Source organism: Bos indicus x Bos taurus, chromosome 17, assembly GCF_003369695.1.
Source record: "Bos indicus x Bos taurus breed Angus x Brahman F1 hybrid chromosome 17, Bos_hybrid_MaternalHap_v2.0, whole genome shotgun sequence".
In the NCBI taxonomy this organism is placed as follows: Eukaryota; Metazoa; Chordata; class Mammalia; order Artiodactyla; family Bovidae; genus Bos; species Bos indicus x Bos taurus.
In genome coordinates, this window is record NC_040092.1 from 10,956,233 (window position 1) to 10,975,879 (window position 19,647).

At 43.0% G+C, this 19,647-nt stretch overlaps 1 protein-coding gene across 2 annotated transcripts; it reads right to left on the reverse strand.

Moving 5' to 3' along the window:
• Positions 1-8,814: 8,814 nt before the first annotated feature.
• RPL6 (ribosomal protein L6) lies at positions 8,815-13,723 on the reverse strand. 2 transcript variants are annotated; one of them, XM_027566625.1, is made up of 7 exons: positions 13,686-13,723; positions 12,519-12,752; positions 12,333-12,431; positions 11,056-11,199; positions 10,471-10,519; positions 9,454-9,638; positions 8,815-9,006 (listed from the first exon to the last, which is right to left on the reverse strand). In XM_027566625.1, the coding sequence occupies exons 2-7, from the start codon at positions 12,750-12,752 to the stop codon at positions 8,854-8,856; spliced, it is 864 nt and encodes a 287-aa protein (XP_027422426.1). In that variant the 5' UTR covers positions 13,686-13,723; the 3' UTR covers positions 8,815-8,853. The 2 variants fall into 2 exon arrangements, with proteins under 2 accessions (XP_027422426.1, XP_027422427.1); XM_027566626.1 differs by having other exon boundaries at positions 13,526-13,688.
• Between the last annotated feature and the right edge of the window lie 5,924 nt (positions 13,724-19,647).

Genomic DNA, 19,647 nt, shown 5'->3' on the forward strand with positions numbered 1-19,647 from the left:
TAACATTGAGCAGAGTTCCTAGTGCTATGTAGTAGGTTCTTGTTGGTTATCCATTTTAAATACAGCAATGTGTACATGTTCATCCCAAACTCCCCAACCATCCCTTCAACCCAGCAACCATAAGTTCATTCTCTAAGTCTGTGAGTCTCTTTCTGTTTTGCTAGTAATTTCATTTGTATCATTTCTTTTTAGATTCCACATATAAGGGATGTCATATAGTATTCCACCTTCTCTGTCTGACTTACTTCATTCGGTATGACAACCTCTGGGTCTATCCATGTTGCTGCAAATGGCATTATTTCATTCTTTTTAATGGCTGAGTAATATTCCATTGTGTATATATGTACCACATCTTCTTCATCCATTCCTCTGTCAAAGGTCATTTCAATTGTGTCTGGCATCACAATTTTTGAACGCTCAGGTTTTGGAATCTAAATAGCCTTGTGTGACTCAATGGAGAAGGCAATGGCACCCCACTCCAGTACTCTTGCCTGAAAAATCCCATGGACGGAGGAGCCTGGTAGGCTGCAGTCCATGGGGTTGTGAAGAGTCAGACATGACTCAGCGACTTCACTTTCACTTTTCACTTTCATGCATTGGAGAAGGAAATGGCAACACACTCCAGTGTTCTTGCCTGGAGAATCCCGGGGACGGGGGAGCCTGGTGGGCTGCCGTCTATGGGGTTGCACAGAGTCGGACACGACTGAAGTGACTTAGCAGCAGCAGTGTGGCTCAAAATAATTCTCCTCCTCATATTGTTTATATTTCAAGATAAGGAGTCAAGATGCCCAGGAATTACAGATCTTTCTTGACCTATGATGGGGTTATGTCCTGATAAACCCATTGTAAGTTGAAAATATAAAAAATAGAAGGCCTCACTGAACTTCATAGCTTAGCTTGCACTACCTTAAAGGTGCTCAGAATGCTTACATTAGTCTATAGTTGAGCAAAATCAACTATATCCATTTTCCACCACTGTAAAGTTGAAAAATCTGTAAGTCGAACTGTCCTAGGTTGGGGACAGTCCGTATTGCCCTTCACTTCAATGAATGAAAACATATCCACAGCTGAAAGTCTTTAGACTGCATAATGAATAGTTATTTAATATTTTAGCAACAGTAATTAATTAGTCACTGGATTGCATGGCTGCCACCATACCATGAAGAGGCAGCTGATGAATTAATATTTATAGAAGCCCTATGGAAAAAGAGACCATTTACTGGAAATCTCTAGAACAGATTATCAAGATGAAAAAAGTCTTTGCTCAAAAGAATTTTATGCTAGAAACCTGGATACAGAGAATCCAAATTTAGTTAAGATCACACATACACACACACACACACACAGACACACCATGCATACAGGAAACAGCCATTCATGGAATCATATAGAAAGGAAAGGTTTATGATTTATGACTTATTTTCTTTGGAATTGTCCTCTCCACTCTTCTGTTTGAGAATGGGTACTTGGGATAGGAAAAGGATAAGGAGAAGGTGTTGTCTGGACAACCCTCTGTTGGAAGCAAAGAAGCATGAGCAAGGAGGAAGAAAAGCCATGAGTAGATTGCACTTCAGTTTCCCCTGGGAGGCATCTCCCCAGGAGAGAGAGAGCTTGTTGGTAGAGACTGTCTCCCCGCTGCCCCAGCTGCTGACGTGGTGTTCACTGGCTTTGGCTAGAGCTGGGGCCCCTCTGGGATTTTGCAATAGCTCTCCCTTCTGCTGGCTTTCCTGCACTAGCTGAATGTTTAAAATTGAGTCTGTAATCCTTACCGGGCCCACAAAAATGCAACTGCAGGGTGGAGATAAGTGGTCCTTGATAAGTCTTAATAGAGCTTGAAATAGCTTTAAACAAAGCAGCCATGTTAATTTTTAAGGCCTTTCAAAACACCAAGGGAAAAATACATGCCTACATCTGCTACAGAAATATACGCACACACATCGACAGAATATGTGGGGGAGATTGATTATTTCCATCTCACTAATCACAGTCTCAAAGAGGAAACACACACACCTACTCAAAATCTTTTTTCCAAATGATATGGTTGGCCGTGTTTTCTTCTTTTTTTTTTTTTGTAATTTATTTTAAGGAAAATTCCTTCAGCTCATAGGAGGGTCTATGAGGCATCGGAGAAAAGAATTTGAAAGAAAAAGATATTTGAAAATCAGAGGGAGAAATTCTCCTTCGAGCTCCCTTAATTACGGTTACCAAGGGAAGAGCCTCCAAGCTGATGAAAAGCATCAAGAAGTGCAATTGTCATTGGAGGAATCCGCACCTTGGAGTTCCAAAAGATGCCACGTCCTCTCTCGCCCCCTTGTGGATACCAGAGGCCTTATTCAATAGGGAGGGGATATGTGTACACATATAGCTGATTCATGTTGTTATACAGCAGAAAGCAACACAACATTGTAAAAAATTATCCCCCAATTTTAAAAAGCTAGTTCCCACAAAGGAAAAGCGGGCAAAAGGCACAGTCCTAGAGTTTTCAAAAGAAAAAAAGCAAACACTCTTATCTTTTCATTCATTCCGTATTCTGATGCTGGCAAAGTATTAGGTTGGCACTCCTCCCCTCTAGGAGAAAAGCATCTTTCCTTGCTCCAGCTTAGAATGGGAAAATGACTTGAAACAAGTAATTCCAAAGGGGATGAGAAGGCCAGGGACCTGATCTGAGAAATGAGGACGGTTCCCCTAAAGGTTTTTTTTTTATTTTTTTTGTCCAGGGTGTTTTTGCTCAAGTTTTGTGTGTGTATGTTTTTGAGATATAATTGACATAAGTTTGGGCTTCTTTGCTGGCTCAGATGGTAAAGAATCTGCCTGCAATATGGGAGACTTGAGTTCGATCCTTGGGTTGGGAAGATCCCCTGGAGGAGGGCATGGCAATAATCTTGCCCGGAAAATCCCATAGATGGAGGAGCCTGGTGGGCCACAGCTCATGGGGCCACAAAGTCAGACACAACTGAGCAACTAAGCACAGCACCCAGTTGTGTAAGTTTAAGGTGTACAGCATAATGATTTGACTTACATCATGAAGTGATTATCACAATGATGAATGAACATCCATTCATCCCATATACAAACAAATGAAAAAATAAGTTTTTTCCTTGTGAAGAGAACTCTTAGGATTTACTCTCCTTAGGCCAGAGCCAATCTTGATCGAAGAGTTACCCTGGCTTCTTCCCGGTTCTTAGCCCTTGTACCGGTGTTCCTGCTCTGGGTCTTTGCACATGGTAGTCCCTGGCCTAGATTGTACTTCCCACCTGTTTCACTTGACACACTCCTATTCATCCTTCAGGTCTCAGCTACCTCTAAGAGAAATTCCTTGGCTCCCCAAACATGACAAGTCCTCCTGTTTCTCAATCTCTTTGCACAGTATACTTTCTCAGTAGTACCTATTTTGTGCTAAGCCGCATCAGTCGTGTAGAACTCTTTGTGACCCCATGGACTGTAGCCCACCAGGTTCCCCTGTCCATGGGATTCTCCAGGCAGGAATATTGGAGTAGGTTGCCATTTCCTCCTTCAGGGGATCTTCCTGACCTAGGGATCGAACCTGAGTCTCTTACAAATCCTGCATTGGCAGGCAGGTCCTTTACCACTAGCGCCACCTGGGAAGCCCACCTATTTTAACTGCAATTAAATAATTATTAATAAAAATTTAGATGCCCTTGTGAGACTGTATACCTTAAATACATTTAAAAATATGTTAAACATTTACATATTTAATCAAATACCTATATATTAATACATATACAAATATATATTAAATGTGCTGTGTTGTACTATGCTTAGTCACTCAGTCGGGTCTGACTCTGTGACCTCATCAACTGTAGCCCACCAGGCTCCTCTGTCCATGGGGATTCTCCAGGCAAGAATACTGGAGTGGGTTGCCATGCCCTCCTCCAGAGGATCTTCCCAACCCAGGGATCAAACTCAGATCTCCTGCATTGCAGGTGGATTCTTTACTGTCTGAGCCGCCAGGGAAGCCCAATATATTAAATTAAATTCTTAGTGCCACTGAACTGTATATTTAAAATGTTTAAAGTGGTATGTTTTATTATATATAACTTACCACAATAAAATAATTCTAGTATTTCCCTGGTGGTAGAGTGGATAAGAACTCACCTGCCAATGCAGGGGACAAGGGCTTGATTCCTGGTTCTGGGAAGATCCCACATGCCACAGCTACAGGAGACTGAGCACCCTAGAGCGCATGCTCCACAAGAGAAGTCACCACACCACACCACAAGAAAGCCTGCGTGGAGCAACAAAGACCCACCACAACCAAAAAAATAATAAGATAACTAATTTAAAATACAATTCTAAAAAAAAAAAGTATACACTTTAACTGCTTGGCACATAGTCAGGACAATAGCTTTTGTCATTAGGATCACATTGATTACCTGAAAGGTAAATGAATAGCAGCAAAGTTAGAATTCAAATCCAAGTCCATTGGATCTCCAAAGCTACAACTTGAACCTCTATACCATTTTCAATTGACCTGTATTCAATGAACAGTTTTTGAGTGTAGTCCATACCTTCTCTGCCCAGGAAATTCCAATTTTATACTTGTGCAATCTATGGGCAATTCAGAACACAGTTGCCTTTCCTTACTTTGATCCTGTTTTTATTTTGAATTACATACATGGAGCATAGCACTGGGGTGTGTTCAACACTTAGGGCTGCTAAAGGTGGTAATCAGGCCCTGGACTAGAGTAGGATTCCTCCCCAAACCCACGTAACCAGTTTGGTGCTTGATGCAGGCTACATAATGGTCCCAAAGAGTCTCCTGTCTTAATCCCTCAACTTCATGCATATTACTTTATATGGCAAAGGGTACTTGGCAGATGTGATTAAGTGTTTTGCTTGCAGGATCTTAGTTCCCTGACCAGGGATCAAACCTGCCAATCCTGCAGTGGAAGCAGAGTCCTAACCACTGGACTGCTGGGGAAGACCCAGATGTGATTAAGTTAAAGATCTTGAGGGACATCTCTGGTGGTCCAGTGGTTAAGAATCCACCTTCCCTTGTAGAAGATGTGGGTTAGATCCCTGGTTGGGGAACTAAGATCCCACATGCCTCAGGGGGTAACTAAGCCCACGAGCCACAAGCAGAAGCCTACACTGGAAAGATCTCATGTGCTGCAACTAAGACATGATGCAACCAAATAAATAAACGTTTTTTAAGAAAGATCTGAAGATACGGAAGGCAGTATAACACAAAAATATATTTGGTCTTTGTCCTGGGTCCCTGGCACAGAGCTCCTAAAGCCCATGCAATTTCCTGAGAGATGGGAGTATCTTTTGTTATTTGTAAGGAGCTCTTTTTGATTACTCTTGTGACACCATGGATTAGGGCCTGCCAGCCTCCTCTGTCCATGGAATTTTCCTGGCCAGAATACTGGAGTGGGTAGCCATTTCCTTCTCCAGGGGATCTCCCCAACCCAGGGATTGACCCCAGGTCTCCCACATTGCAGGTGGATTCTTTACCATCTGAGCCACCAGGGAAGCCCCTTTTTGACCACATCCAAGGTAATGAGTTGACTTAGGGTCAGACCCCAGCCTCAGGATAGGGATGGTCACCAGAAAGACCAAGGGATAAGAAGGCTGGAAATTTCAGCTCAACCCAGACTTAAGGAAAGGCAGGCAAGTGGTGGTAGTGCTAGTGATCAAGCTCTATATAAAACTCTTGAATAAGATTTGATGAGCTTCTTGATTGATGAACACATCAAGAGGTGCGGGAAATAGTATACCCAGAGAGGGTACAGTGCTCCCAGCACCACCCTTACTTACCTTGCTCCATTTATGGCTTCCATTTGGCTGTTCCTGAGTTGTACCTTTTATCGCAAACTGGTGAATCGAAGTGAAGTGTTCCTCTGAGTTCTCAGAGCCATTATAGCAAACTATCAAAGCTTAGGATGGATTTGTAAGAATCCTCTATTTGTAGCTCAGACAGTAGTGTGGGTGACCCAGGGACCCAGTACTTGTGATTGGTATCTGACATGAGGGGCAGTCTTGTGGGACTGAGCCTTAATCTTTGGGTCCATGCTAATTCCAAGTAGTTAAGTGTCAGAACAGGACTGTAGGACCTTCAGCTGGTATCTGTGGAGAACTGGAGAATGGCTTGGTGTGGGAAAATCCACACATTTTGGTGTCAGAAGTGTTGTGAGTGGAGAAACTATCTCCACAAGGAGATACCCTGGATTTTCCAGTTAGGATGTAATCACACTGGTCTTTTTTAAGAGATCGAGGGTCAGAGGAAGGTGATATGACGCCAAGAACCTGGGCTGGAGCACCCGGAAGGAAGGGATCCCAAGTCATGGGAGATGGATGCACATTCACCACCATAGGCTTGACACTAGCCCACTGAAACTGGTTTACGACTTCTGACCTCCAGAACTCTAAGAGAATGTACTTGTCACAGACTTTGTGGTAACTTATTACAGCAGCAACAGAAAAACTAAACAAGAGGTGTTTGGATGCTAAGGAAGCAGGATCTCAGACACAGGGTTCCCAGCCTCGTTCTCTACAAGCAGTCCTGCCCTAAGCACTGCACGGATGCACCAGAGCTACAGGAAGCAGATGGACGGAAAGGGAGGACATCTCAGAGACGGAAATACTGGGGACTTTGCTGCTGGTCCAGTGGTTAAGACTCCGAGCTTCCATTGCAAGGGGTGTCGGTTCGATTGATTCCTTGTCAAGGAACCAAAATCCCACATGCTGTGCAGGATGGCAAAAAATGTATTAAAAAAAAAACCAAAAATGAAATATCAAAGAATCTGGAACATTGCAAAGGATAGAGTGGTATTAGCTATGATTTGGGAATCCTCGGTGTCCGAGATTTTAAAATCAATCTGTGAAAAAAATAAATAAATAAAACCAATCTGTGAAGTGAAAGCCATTTGCCATGTTGCTACTGAGACGCTGTGTTCACATTCATTCTCTGGTAAGTGTAAAATGAAGTGTCCAGAGGGTGTGGGACACATTTGACACAGCAACAGACTCAAAGTAGAAGCAAGCATGAGAAGCCAGCTGTCTTCCATAAAGCCAGAAGCTAAGAAATTTGCAAAACCATGAAACAATGCCATTTTTGTTTTGGAAATTTTTCACAAAAATATTGCATTAACATGGAATGGTTTGTCATTTAAATACAAGTATTTTAATAATTATTTGGTCTTAATATGGTATATTATCAACAGACATAACTCACATGAACAAAAAACTCTTTATTGCTAATAATTTAAGACCATAAAGAGCTTTTTTGGAAACCAAAAAAGGAAAAACTCACACTGCCTTTAATGTATGTAAAAATTTCTTGTGGCGATTTTTATAATCACATTACATATAAATAAAATGAGAACATTTTCTCCACATGACTTTTTTTTGCATATTTATGGTTATTTCAAGATTCTTATGTTGCTCTCTTGAATATTCTGCCATTTCTTTCATAAACAGCGCATCAATGTTCAAACAAATCCACATGAAGTATTAAAACATACTTCATAAATCTTAATAGATGAACGGACTTCCCTGGTAGTGCAGTGGCTAAGACTTCTCGTTCCCATGGCAGGGGGCCCAGGCTCAGTCCTTGGTTCAACAAAAAACCACCACCACCTTGTCATCAAAAAAATCCCAAAATCTAACATCTTGTCATTTTTCACCTATTGCTAAAAACTGAAGTCCGACTACTTCATTTAGTGAGTCTGTAAGGTAATGGGCACTCACAAATTGGTACAACCTTCATGGAGGGTAGTGTACTTTGGCATCATTTACCAGAACTGCCTAAGGCTTCCCAGGTGGCTCAGTGGATCTGCCGGCAATGTGGGAGACGTGGATTCGATCCCTGGATCAGGAATTGGCAACCACTCGTGTTCTTGCCTAGAAAATCCCATGGACAGAGGACTTTGGCAGGCAACAGTCCATGGGTGAGACACAAACTGACACAACTGAGTCGGACACAAACGAGCACAACCACAATGGCTTAAGTTCTTTGACTGAGCCAACTTTTCCTGGTACTTGCTCATCTATATGCATATTTCAGACTGTAACACTCAGGCACCCACTGCTGAGTCTACTTTAACCAAAAAAAAGTGGGGAAAAACAGCTGTCTTGCAGAGCCATTATAGAGGCAGTGTGTCTAGGCTGTGGGAATGACATTGCCAAGCTCCTTTCCTGGGAACTGCATTTAGCACTTTAGAACCATTGCTCTGAACTGTGAGCACCTGTGTTTTATATCATTTTATACCTGTTAGCAAGATATGTCATAAGGTAATTTTACTTTATGCCATTTTAGCTTACAAAAGGTTTCAGAGGAATACTCTTTTACATAGCAGTGGAAACCTATTTAATTAAAATGCTAGAAACCCAAATATCCACAGAACGCCAAGTTTACACTATGCAGCAGTAAAGATGAGCACTTCCTATGGAATAATCAAAACACACTTATTTGTGTAATAGCATGTACTGTACTCAAGGGAGAAGAGTATCTAATTACACTAATTTATTATATACGCTTTAAGAAACTAAGCATACAAGAAACTGGAAAGAAGGGAAAGTCGCAAGCTGAAAAGCCCAGCTCTTATCCATGTAGTTAGTACAGACTCATTCAGTGATGACTGGGGAAATCCCACTATTTTGTATTGGTACGTGCCTGGTGAAAAAGCTGAAAAGACACTAAGGAAGCTAAGAATGCTTATCTGAAGAGGAGACTCCTCTGCAGTTTACAGCCCCCAATCCCACTCCTTAAAATTTAGTAGAGGCTAATGTCCCATTAAGTTGGCTATAAGTCATACCACACCTAGAGGCAGATTAAAAAAAGACACAAAGGAAATGACAAGTTATTTAATTAGGTTCTTTGCAAGAAGTTCAGAACACTACTTTGTGAGGATAAATTCCATTTGTGAGAGCAAACACGGAGCGGAGGTAGCCCTGGAGCTGAGGGACAGCTTTGATTCTTCGCAGAATTTGTGAGTCCACAGCTTTCTGATCGACCTTGCGCTGCTCTGTGATCTCGTATTTCTAAAGAAAAAGAAAAATCATTTTAAAAAAACAGCCCAAGTACCAAACTCCACATTAATGAAGACATCCTCTTTCACAAGTACTCAGTCCTGGGGATATTCAGAAGGCAATTCTGATAATCCTCTTTGGAGAGCTGTGAAATATAACCTATCTTTAATACATAACAAGTTTTACCCTTTTGCCTACTTTAATATAAAAGGAAGGATAAATGATCGATAATTCCCAGGAAAACAGTAGTTCACCAGAGTTTCACCAAAACCTCAGGCTTCTGAGTTGAACTCCTAGCTGCCAACTAGGAATTCAGCACATTACTATTTATTATTATTTATTTCCCAGATATTCCTCATTTGTTATTTACAGTCTTTAACAGTTCTTAACCTTATTTATTTTCACTCTCAACTAGAGGAGCCAGAGTTACCGAAGACAAAGACAGAAATAGAAGCTCACCTCTCTCTCTGTGTCGAAGATCTCGCCCTCCTGGTGTCTGGGTTTACGCAGCTTCTTCTTCTTGAAGTAAGTGTCAGTGAGATGTTCTGGGATTTTCACACCACTGATATCGATTTTGGTGGAGGTGGCAATGACAAATTTCTGGTGTGTTCTACGCAGAGGAACTCGATTGAGGGATAGAGGCCCTGGGGGTGGGGGAGGATCAATATAGTGAGGGAAAGGAGGAGCAAATGGTCAAGACCTGACTGGATTTGAAAAAAAAAATCTGACAAAAGTTCTAGCTTTTTTCTGGGCCTGAAGAAATTCCAAACTGCTTTCCACTGCCAGCATCAAGGCTTTTTTCAAGATGTGAGGCTTCCCCCATCCCTTACACCTTAAAAGTTACCCAGACCACCCCTCCCATCTTAAAGTTACACAGACCAGGAGAGAGCAGAATTACTCATACAGGTTGGTTAAAAAAAAAAAAAAAAAAAATCACCAGTGCCTCATGAAAAATTCAAACTGAGCACTGTTTTCTAGAGTAAACAGCTCACCTCCCCCCTATGTAGGAACTCCATCCTGGGGCCAAGTGGCAGACCAATCACAGGCCTTGTACAGTATTCCTTGGAATTAGTAGACAAACACTCTGCATTATAGGTGGCAATTACTTTATGATATGCCACATATCATAAAGTTAAATACCTGCTCCCATAGAATGCATTTATACACAAGGCAATGAAATAGGCTGAAGAATCTCATGGCACTGAAACCTCTACTTAGGTTCCCACCTAAGCAAAATGTATACTTCAGGCATTTAAATAAGCAATTCAAGAGAGTAGTTTCTAAGAGTTTTCATCACAAAGAACTTTTTAACTTGCCTACTGCAGTAATTATTTCACAATATATATATTAATAAATCAAACCATCATACTGTACACCTTCAACTCATAAGAGTGATACATATGTTATTTCTAAACAAAACTGAAGACGGGGAGAGTTGAAAATTTCAGAGAATATTAAATCCAAGGACTTTCTTACCAGTCACAAGTAGCAAGCCACTGCCCAGCTGCTTCAGGAAAACGACCCTCTGTAAATTAAAAAGAAATGCTACATGGCTCCACAAATAAAACCTGACTTCTAAATTAATCAAATCACAGACTAATTTTGTTAAAGGAAATTTCTACCTATGTATAGATCCAACAGTCTGGAAGGAATTATACCAAACTACTAACAGGGGTGACTCTAGGATATAAGCAGTAGTTCAGTGTGCCTTTTTTAAAAATTTAAATTAGCAGCCACCACCTTTAACAATAAAAACAAATATCTTTCAACTCTAATTCTATCCCTGCAATTCCATTCTAAGGAAGTAACTCAAACATATTTTTTGAGTACAGGGACACCTGAATTATTTGCAACTAGTATTACCAAAGACAGGAAAAGGTAATCAATTATCTGTTATAGACTAGACACATTATGCTCGGGACTGGATTGTTGGTTCTGTTATGGAGCATCCCATTTCTCCCATGGGACCTCCTGCTGCTAGATGCAGTTAACACAGGTAAACCAATCCTATCCAAAGTGCAAACGTATTCGGACGCAGTAACTCCAGGCAGCTGAACTCACCTTGCCTCTGTGGCGCCCAGTGAGGATGATCAGGATGGTCCCAGGAGTGATGCTGGCACGCAGCTTCCTCACATGCTTACTGAAGGGTTTTTTGCCATGACTCAACAGTTTTCGAGGCACATCTTCAGTAGGGTAATACCTAGGCTGGAGAAAGCCCACAGGTCCAACTTATTAAAGTAAGCTAATCAAGTCAGTAGAGCTGGTTCTGGAGTAGGTAAAACCTTTACTACAGTCTTTCAGTTACTTGAAACACTTTATTTACACTATTGCATTTCACTTCTAAGATTTTAAAAGTAGAAAAGGTCAGTGCTGCTTTATTAGCTTTTCATGCAAAAACACAGGGTAGAAACTGAAAGAGCTGTGTCTTCAAGCAAAGGGAAAGATCCAGCAAGTAAATTTGGGATCAAACCAAACTTTAGTGTATTACATGGCTTATGCACTGTCGTGTAGCAGTCATTCTCAATCTTTTCTAAGGTTTCTGACTCTGCTGTAAACTACATTTCAGAAAACAAAGGCCTGACACGTTCTGTATGCTATGAAAAAAAGCAAGGCTTGTTTTCCAATTAAAATATGTCCATACACATCACACCAACATGCATGACTCCCACATCATTCACAAAGAAAAACAAACTGTATAGAACCAAAGATACTAGCTTAGATCAAGACTGCCAGTTCATTTATTATAAAAATAAGACCCCACAGACAAGTAACAGACCCTATGACAAGTAACTCACAATAATCTACTTCTATCATTTTAGTGGACATTTTTTTGCTTTTACCACAAACATGAATGGCTAACAAAAAAATCAGCTCACAAAACCTTTGATAAGAAGAAATCAAAGTGCCATTTTTGCTCTTGTGCAGTAATATTCAACTGTGCAGAGTGAAATACATCTGGGAATAGTCCCATAATGGAAATCAGAGCAAACCTTTCTTTTTCACAGAGAAACTGTTGGGTCTTGTGCATGGTCAAGAGGGGCCAAGAAACACAGCTTTAGTGGACAAATGTTCTTTAGGTCTGGCCGCATTTCTAGGCTCTGTGCAGGGTAGATGTCACAACCCCAAGAGGTGAAACTATTTCAGTATTGTAAGAAACAAAACCGCAGAAAAGTAACTCTACTGAAGAATAGTAAGTAATAAAACCAAATCGTAAACCCCAAACTCACTATCCTCCATTAGTAATCCTCTGGTAAACACAAACTTCCAGAACCTTGAGCACACACAAAAATCCTCACAGGATACAACTCAACACCCAACTAAAGATCTCCAAATCTTACCATTTTGCGAAGTTTGACCACTCGGGTACCACCATTCTTGTCTCCACCAACTGGTTTTGTGACAGTAGCAAGAACACGAACCTTCTTTTTCTTTTCGACCTATGAGGAGACAAACACATCACAGTCAGAGGCAGACAAACATTTTAAGCTTAAGAGAATGCCCAATGAGTTCCCCTCATCCCTTACCTTGGATTTAGCTGCTGAATACTTTCTCTTGTACAAGGCCTTTCTGGAGTACATGGCTGATCGGGAATATCTGCCAATTCCTCTGACCAGGACAGGATTTCGGCTGCAGTGGGGCTTCCCCTTCTTAACTTTCTTCACCTTTTCCACCTTTTTAGCCTTCTTGCCAGCATCAGCCTTCTTGGCTTCAGGTTTTTTCTCCTTAGTATCTGGCTTCTCAGCCTTTTCACCCGCCATCTACCAACACGTGTATTTTTTTTTTTTAAAGGCATTTCACCAGTTATCCCATAGCTATACACTAACAGGCCTCCCAAACCACAAGTTCTCATCCTCCAAGTAGCTAAAATGTCCTTTTCATTCTTCCCACTATAAAATACAGGCCTTCCTCCTAATCCCCCCACCTTTGCAACAACATCCATAATGGTTTAATTTTTAGGTTGTCCCCCCCAATACACTATAACCTCTTCGACGAGCCGAAGACACCTCACGCCCGTTAAGTGTTTGCTGCATATTGTGATGTCACAGGTCCTTATTCCATTATTTCTATTTTGCAAATTAAAAATTCTAGGCACAGGCCAAAACAATTTCCAAAGCCAGGAAACAGCGAGACTGCAACTTGAAATCGCTCGCTTTCAGGGCTTTTGTTCTTACCAGACTGCCTCATTCAAGAAATTCGGTTTAGAAGGCGAAGACACACACACACTAAGTCCAAACTAAGCCCAGAGAGAAAAAAACCGCAAAGCCCCGGAGCCGACTTCCGGCCCTCGGACTGGGCAAGAGGGGAAAGCAGCATTTGGCCTCAGCCTCAAATCCACAACGTGGCAGAGACAAACTAGGTTGCGTATTCTGGAACCCAGATTGGGGATTCCGGAGCGCGCGCCGCCGCTCTAGTCCCTGCGGCCCCACTAGTCCGCTACGAATCCCTGGAAGGGCCCTGTTTCCCCAGTCCAGGAGGGTGGCGAGCAACTGGAGCCTCTACAACCTTTCAGCTCACCCTCTTCGTGCCCTACCGTAAACCCAAGAGAGAGAAATGAAGCGTCTGGGAGGCTTCTCAGTAGGCCCCGAGCGTGTCTGACTCCTGCAGATGTCGACTTGATACCCTCTCGGCTAGGATGGCGAAGGATTGGGAACTTGAAATCTAGCCGTGAAGAGACATACCACCATTCTTACCTTGCAAGATGGGAAAGAGAACTAAGGCCCTGGCTTCCGGTCTATAAGGAATCACAGGAAGGTCGAGTCTCACTTCCTTCCGGGTCTGAGGCATTATGGGAAATGTAGTTCAGCCTCGTTGGTACTGTATACTGTTCAGATAAGGCGCTCAGTCGTCTCCGACTCTTTGCGACCCCATGAATCACAGCACACCAGGCCTCCCTGTCCATCACCAACTCCCGGAGTTCACTCAGACTCATGTCCATCGAGTCAGTGATGCCATCCAGCCATCTCATCCTCCGTCGTCCCCTTCTCCTCCTGCCCCCAATCCCTCCCAGCATCAGAGTCTTTTCCAATGAGTCAACTCTTCGCATGAGGTGGCCAAAGTACTGGAGTTTCAGCTTTAGCATCAATCCTTCCAAAGAAATCCCAGGCTGATCTCCTTCAGAATGGACTGGTTGGATCTCCTTGCAGTCCAAGGGACTCTCAAGAGTCTTCTCCAACACCACAGTTCAAAAGCATCAATTCTTCAGCGCTCAGCCTTCTTCACAGTCCGACTCTCACATCCATACATGACCACAGGAAAAACCATAGCCTTGACTAGACGAACCTTTGTTGGCAAAGTAATGTCTCTGCTTTTCAATATGCTATCTAGGTTGGTCATAACTTTCCTTCCAAGGAGTAAGCGTCTTTTAATTTCATGGCTGCAGTAACCATCTGCAGTGATTTTAGAGCCCAGAAAAATTAAGTCTGACACTGTTTCCACTGTTTCCCCATCTATTTCCCATGAAGTGATGGGACCGGATGCCATGATCTTCGTTTTCTGAATGTTGAGCATTAAGCCAACTTTTTCACTCTCTTTCACTTTCATCAAGAGGCTTTTTAGTTCCTCTTCACTTTCTGCCATAAGGGTGGTGTCATCTGCATATCTGAGGTTATTGATATTTCTCCCGGCAATCTTGGTTCAGCTTGTGTTTCTTCCAGTCCAGTGTTTCTCATGATGTACTCTGCATAGAAGTTAAATAAAAAGGGTGACAATATACAACCTTGACGTACTCCTTTTCCTATTTGGAACCAGTCTGTTGTTCCATGTCCAGTTCTAGCTGTTGCTTCCTGACCTGCATACAAATTTCTCAAGAGGCAGATCAGGTGGTCTGGTATTCCCATCTCTTTCAGAATTTCCCACAGTTTATTGTGATCCACACAGTCAAAGGCTTTGGCATAGTCAATAAAGCAGAAATAGATGTTTTTCTGGAACTCTCTTGCTTTTTCCATGATCCAGCGAATGTTGGCAATTTGATCTCTGGTTCCTCTGCCTTTTCTAAAACCAGCTTGAACATCAGGAAGTTCACGGTTCACATATTGCTGAAGCCTGGCTTGGAGAACCTTGAGCATTACTTTACTAGCATGTGAGATGAGTGCAATTGTGCGGTAGTTTGAGCATTCTTTGGCATTGCCTTTCTTTGGGATTGGAATGAAAACTGACCTTTTCCAGTCCTGTGGCCACTGCTGAGTTTTCCAAATTTGAGGCAAAATGATAGGATACTGAAAGAGAAACTCCCCAGGTCAGTAGGTGACAGAATGTGGTCCACTGGAGAAGGGAATGGCAAACCACTTCAGTATTCTTGCCTTGAGAACCCCATGAACAGTATGAACAGTATGTATAGCGATAGTGATAGTGAAGTCACTCAGTTGTGTCCAACTCTTTGCGACCCCATGGACAGTAGCCAACCAAGCTCCTCTGTCCATGGGATTTTCCAGGTAAGAATACTGGAGTGGGTTGCCATTTCCTTCTCCAGGGGATCTTCCAGACCCAGGGATCAAACCCGGGTCTCCTGCATTGTAGGCAGACGCTTTGCCGTCTGAGCCACCAGGGTATACAGAACTAATTTTCTCAGGAGCCGAAAGAGGAGAATACGTTTTCTGAAAATGCTTCATTTTATAGACTAGTAGAATTCTCAGATGGAGAAGGCGATGGCACCCCACTCCAGTACTCTTGCCTGGATAATCCCACGGATGGAGGAGCCTGGTAGACTGAAGTCCATGGTGTCGTGAAGAGTTGAACACGACTGTGCAACTTCACTTTCACTTCTCACTTTCATGCATTGGAGAAGGAAATGGCAACCCACTCCACTGTTCTTGCCAGGAGAATCCCAGGGATGGGGGAGCCTGGTGGGCTGCCATCTATGGGGTCGCACAGAGTCAGACACAACTGAAGCGACTTAGCAGCAGCAGCAGCAACAGAATTCTGAGTACTTTTGGGAACAGGCCTAAAGTTGAAACTTTTATTTTGCCTACCAAAGACATTAGAAAACCATACCATTTTAAATATTAGGAAAGTATAGATGAATGGGTATATCTTTTCCTTTGCTTTTTGCTTCTCTTCTTTTCACAGCTATTTGTAAGGCCTCCTCAGACAGCCATTTTGCTTTTTTGCATTTATTTTTCTTGGGGATGGTCTTAATCCCTGTCTCCTGTACAATGTCACGAACCTCCGTCCATAGTTCATCAGGCACTCTGTCTATCAGATCTAGTCCCTTAAATCTATTTCTCACTTCCACTGTATAATCATAGGGATTTGATTTAGGGCATACCTGAATGGTCTAGTGGTTTTCCCTACTTTCTTCAATTTAAGTCTGAATTTGGTAATAAGGAGTTCATGATATGAGCCACGGTCAGCTCCCAGTCTTGTTTTTGCTGACTGTATAGAGCTTCTCCATCTTTGGCTGCAAAGAATATAATCACTCTGATTTTGGTGTCAACCATATGGTGATGTCCATGTGTAGAGTTTTCTCTTGTGGTGTTGGAGGAGGGTGTTTGCTATGACCAGTGCATTCTCTTGGCAGAACTCTGAGCCATTGCCCTGCTTCATTCTGTACTCCAAGGCCAAATTTGCCTGTTACTCCAGTCACTTCAGTCGTATCCGACTCTGTGCCACCCCGTAGACGGCAGCCCACCAGGCTCCCTTGTCCCTGGGATTCTCCAGGCAAGAACACTGGAGTAGGTTGCCATTTCCTTCTCCAATGCATGAAAGTGAAAAGTGAAAGTGAAGCCACTCAGTCGTGTCCGATTCTTAGCGACCCCATAGACGGCAGCCCACCAGGCTCCCCTGTCCCTGGGATTTTCCAGGTAAGAGTACTGGAGTGGGGTGCCATTGCCTTCTTTAACTTTTGCATTCTAGTCCCCTATAATGAAAAAGACATCTTTTTTGGGTGTTAGTTCTAAAAGGTCTTGTAGGTCTTCATAGAATCGTTCAACTTCAGCTTCTTGAGCATTACTGGTCAGGGCATAGACTTGGATTACTGTGATATTGAATGGTTTGCCTTGGAAACGAACAGAGATCATTCTGTCGTTTCTGAGACTGCATCCAAGTGCTGCATTTCGGACTCTTTTGTTGACTATGATGGCTACTCCATTTCTTCTGAGGGATTCCTGCCCGCAGTAGTAGATATAAAGGTCATCTGAGTTAAATACACCCATTCCAGTCCATCTTAGTTTGCTGATTCCTAGAATGTTGATGTTCACTCTTGCTATCTCCTGTTTGAGCACTTCCAATTTTCTTTGATTCATGGACCTAACATTCCAGGTTCCTAGGCAATATTGCTCTTTACAGCATCAAACCTTGCTTCTGTCACCAGTCCCATCCACAACTGGGTGTTGTTTTTGCTTTGGCTCCATCCCTTCGTTCTTTCTGGAGTTATTTCTCCACTGATCTCTAGTAGCATATTGGGCACCTACTGGCCTGGGGAGTTCATCTTTCAGTGTCCTATCTTTTTGCCTTTTCCTACTGTTCATGGGGTTCTCAAGGCAAGAATACTGAAGTGGTTTGCTATTCCCTTCTCCAGTGGACCACATTCTGTCAGACCTTTCCACCATGACCCGCCCGACTTGGGTGGCCCCACACGGCATGGCTTAGTTTCATTGAATTAGACAAGGCTGTGGTCCATGTGATCAGATTGGCTAGTTGTCTGTGATTGTGGTTTCAGTCTCTCTGCCCTCTGATGCCCTCTCTTAGCGCCTACCGTCTTACCGGGGTTTCTTTTACCTTGGACGTGGGGTCTCTCTTCACGGCTGCTCCAGCAAAGCACAGCTGCTGCTCATTACCTTGGACATGGGGTAGTTCCTCTCCGCCGCTCCTGCGCCATCGCAGCCGCCACTCCTGTGCCTTAGGAACCATTTGAAGGACCCATTTGAATGCAGAATTCCAAAGAATAGCAAGGAGAGATAAGAATCCTTCCTCAGAGATCAATGTAAAGAAATAGAAGAAAACAATAGAATGGGAAAGACTAGAGATCTGCGGGGAGCTGCCCATGAGAATGGGGTCCTTTATCTAAAGGACACAGCTCTGGGAGCTGCCTCAGTCCTTGAGGGTTTGATTGCAAACATAGCTCTCTGTCCCGCCACCCCAGAGATTAGGCGATTATTTACTGCAGACACCTGGAGTTCTGGACAAACTTCTCACGCACAGGGAAATGTTATCTGGTGTAAGAAATAATAACAGGGTGCCATTCCCATGCTCTCAAGATTTCTTGTGACTTTTTATAAGATGTATAGGTCAACCAAGAAAAATGTTAACTGTCTTGTCTTTCTCACGCTCTCCTGTATAAATAAAGTCGTGGTCAGACCGCTTCCCTTCGTGGAGACGTGTCTGATCCTCTCGACCCCATCTTTGCTGTAGTATTCTTTTGCTGTAGTATTCTTTCTCAGTCGCGTCGTGCACGTTCTCGGGACCTGATCGACTTTGCTGGCTGGCTCCAGCAGAGATCTTTTAAAGAATATTAGAGATACCAAGGAGCCGAGGCTGCGCGGGCGCAGGAGGGCCTAGAGGAGCTATCCCACGTTGAAGATCAGGAAGGGAGATACCCCTCATCCAAGGTAAGGAGCAGCGGCTACACTTTGCTGGAGCAGCCGTGAAGAGAGACCCCACGCCCAAGGTAAGAGAAACCCAAGTAACACAGTAGGTGTTGCAAGAGGGCATCAGAGGGCAGACACACTGAAACCATACTCACAGAAAACTAGTCAGTCTAATCACACTAGGACCACAGCCTTGTCTAACTCAATGAAACTAAGCCATGCCCGTGGGGCAACCCAAGATGGGCGGGTCATGGTGGAGAGATCTGACAGAATGTGGTCCACTGGAGAAGGGAATGGCAAACCACTTCAGTATTCTTGCCTTGAGAACCCCATGAACAGTATGAAAAGGCAAAATGATAGGATACTGAAAGAGAAACTCCCCAGGTCAGTAGGTGCCCAATATGCTACTGGAGATTAGTGGAGAAATAACTCCAGAAAGAATGAAGGGATGGAGCCAAAGCAACAAGAATACCCAGCTGTGGATATGACTGGTGATAGAAGCAAGGTCCGATGCTGTAAAGAGCAATATTGCATAGGAACCTGGAATGTCAGGTCCATGAATCAAGGCAAATTGGAAGTGGTCAAACAAGAGATGGCAAGAGTGAATGTCAACATTCTAGAAATCAGCGAACTGAAATGGACTGGAATGGGTGAATTTAACTCAGATGACCATTATATCTACTACTGCGGGCAGGAATCCCTCAGAAGAAATGGAGTAGCCATCATGGTCAACAAAAGAGTCCGAATTGCAGTACTTGGATGCAATCTCAAAAACGACAGAATGATCTCTGTTCATTTCCATGGCAAACCATTCAATATCACATTAATCCAAGTCTATGCGCCAACCAGTAACGCTGAAGAAGCTGAAGTTGAACGGTTCTATGAAGACCTACAAGACCTTTTAGAACTAACACCCAAAAAAGATGTCTTTTTCATTATAGGGGACTGAAATGCAAAAGTAGGAAGTCAAGAAACACCTGGAGTGACAGGCAAATTTGGCCTTGGAATACGGAATGAAGCAGGGCAAAGACTAATAGAGTTTTGCCAAGAAAATGCACTGGTCATAACAAACACCCTCTTCCAACAACACAAGAGAGGACTCTATACATGGACATCACCAGATGGTCAA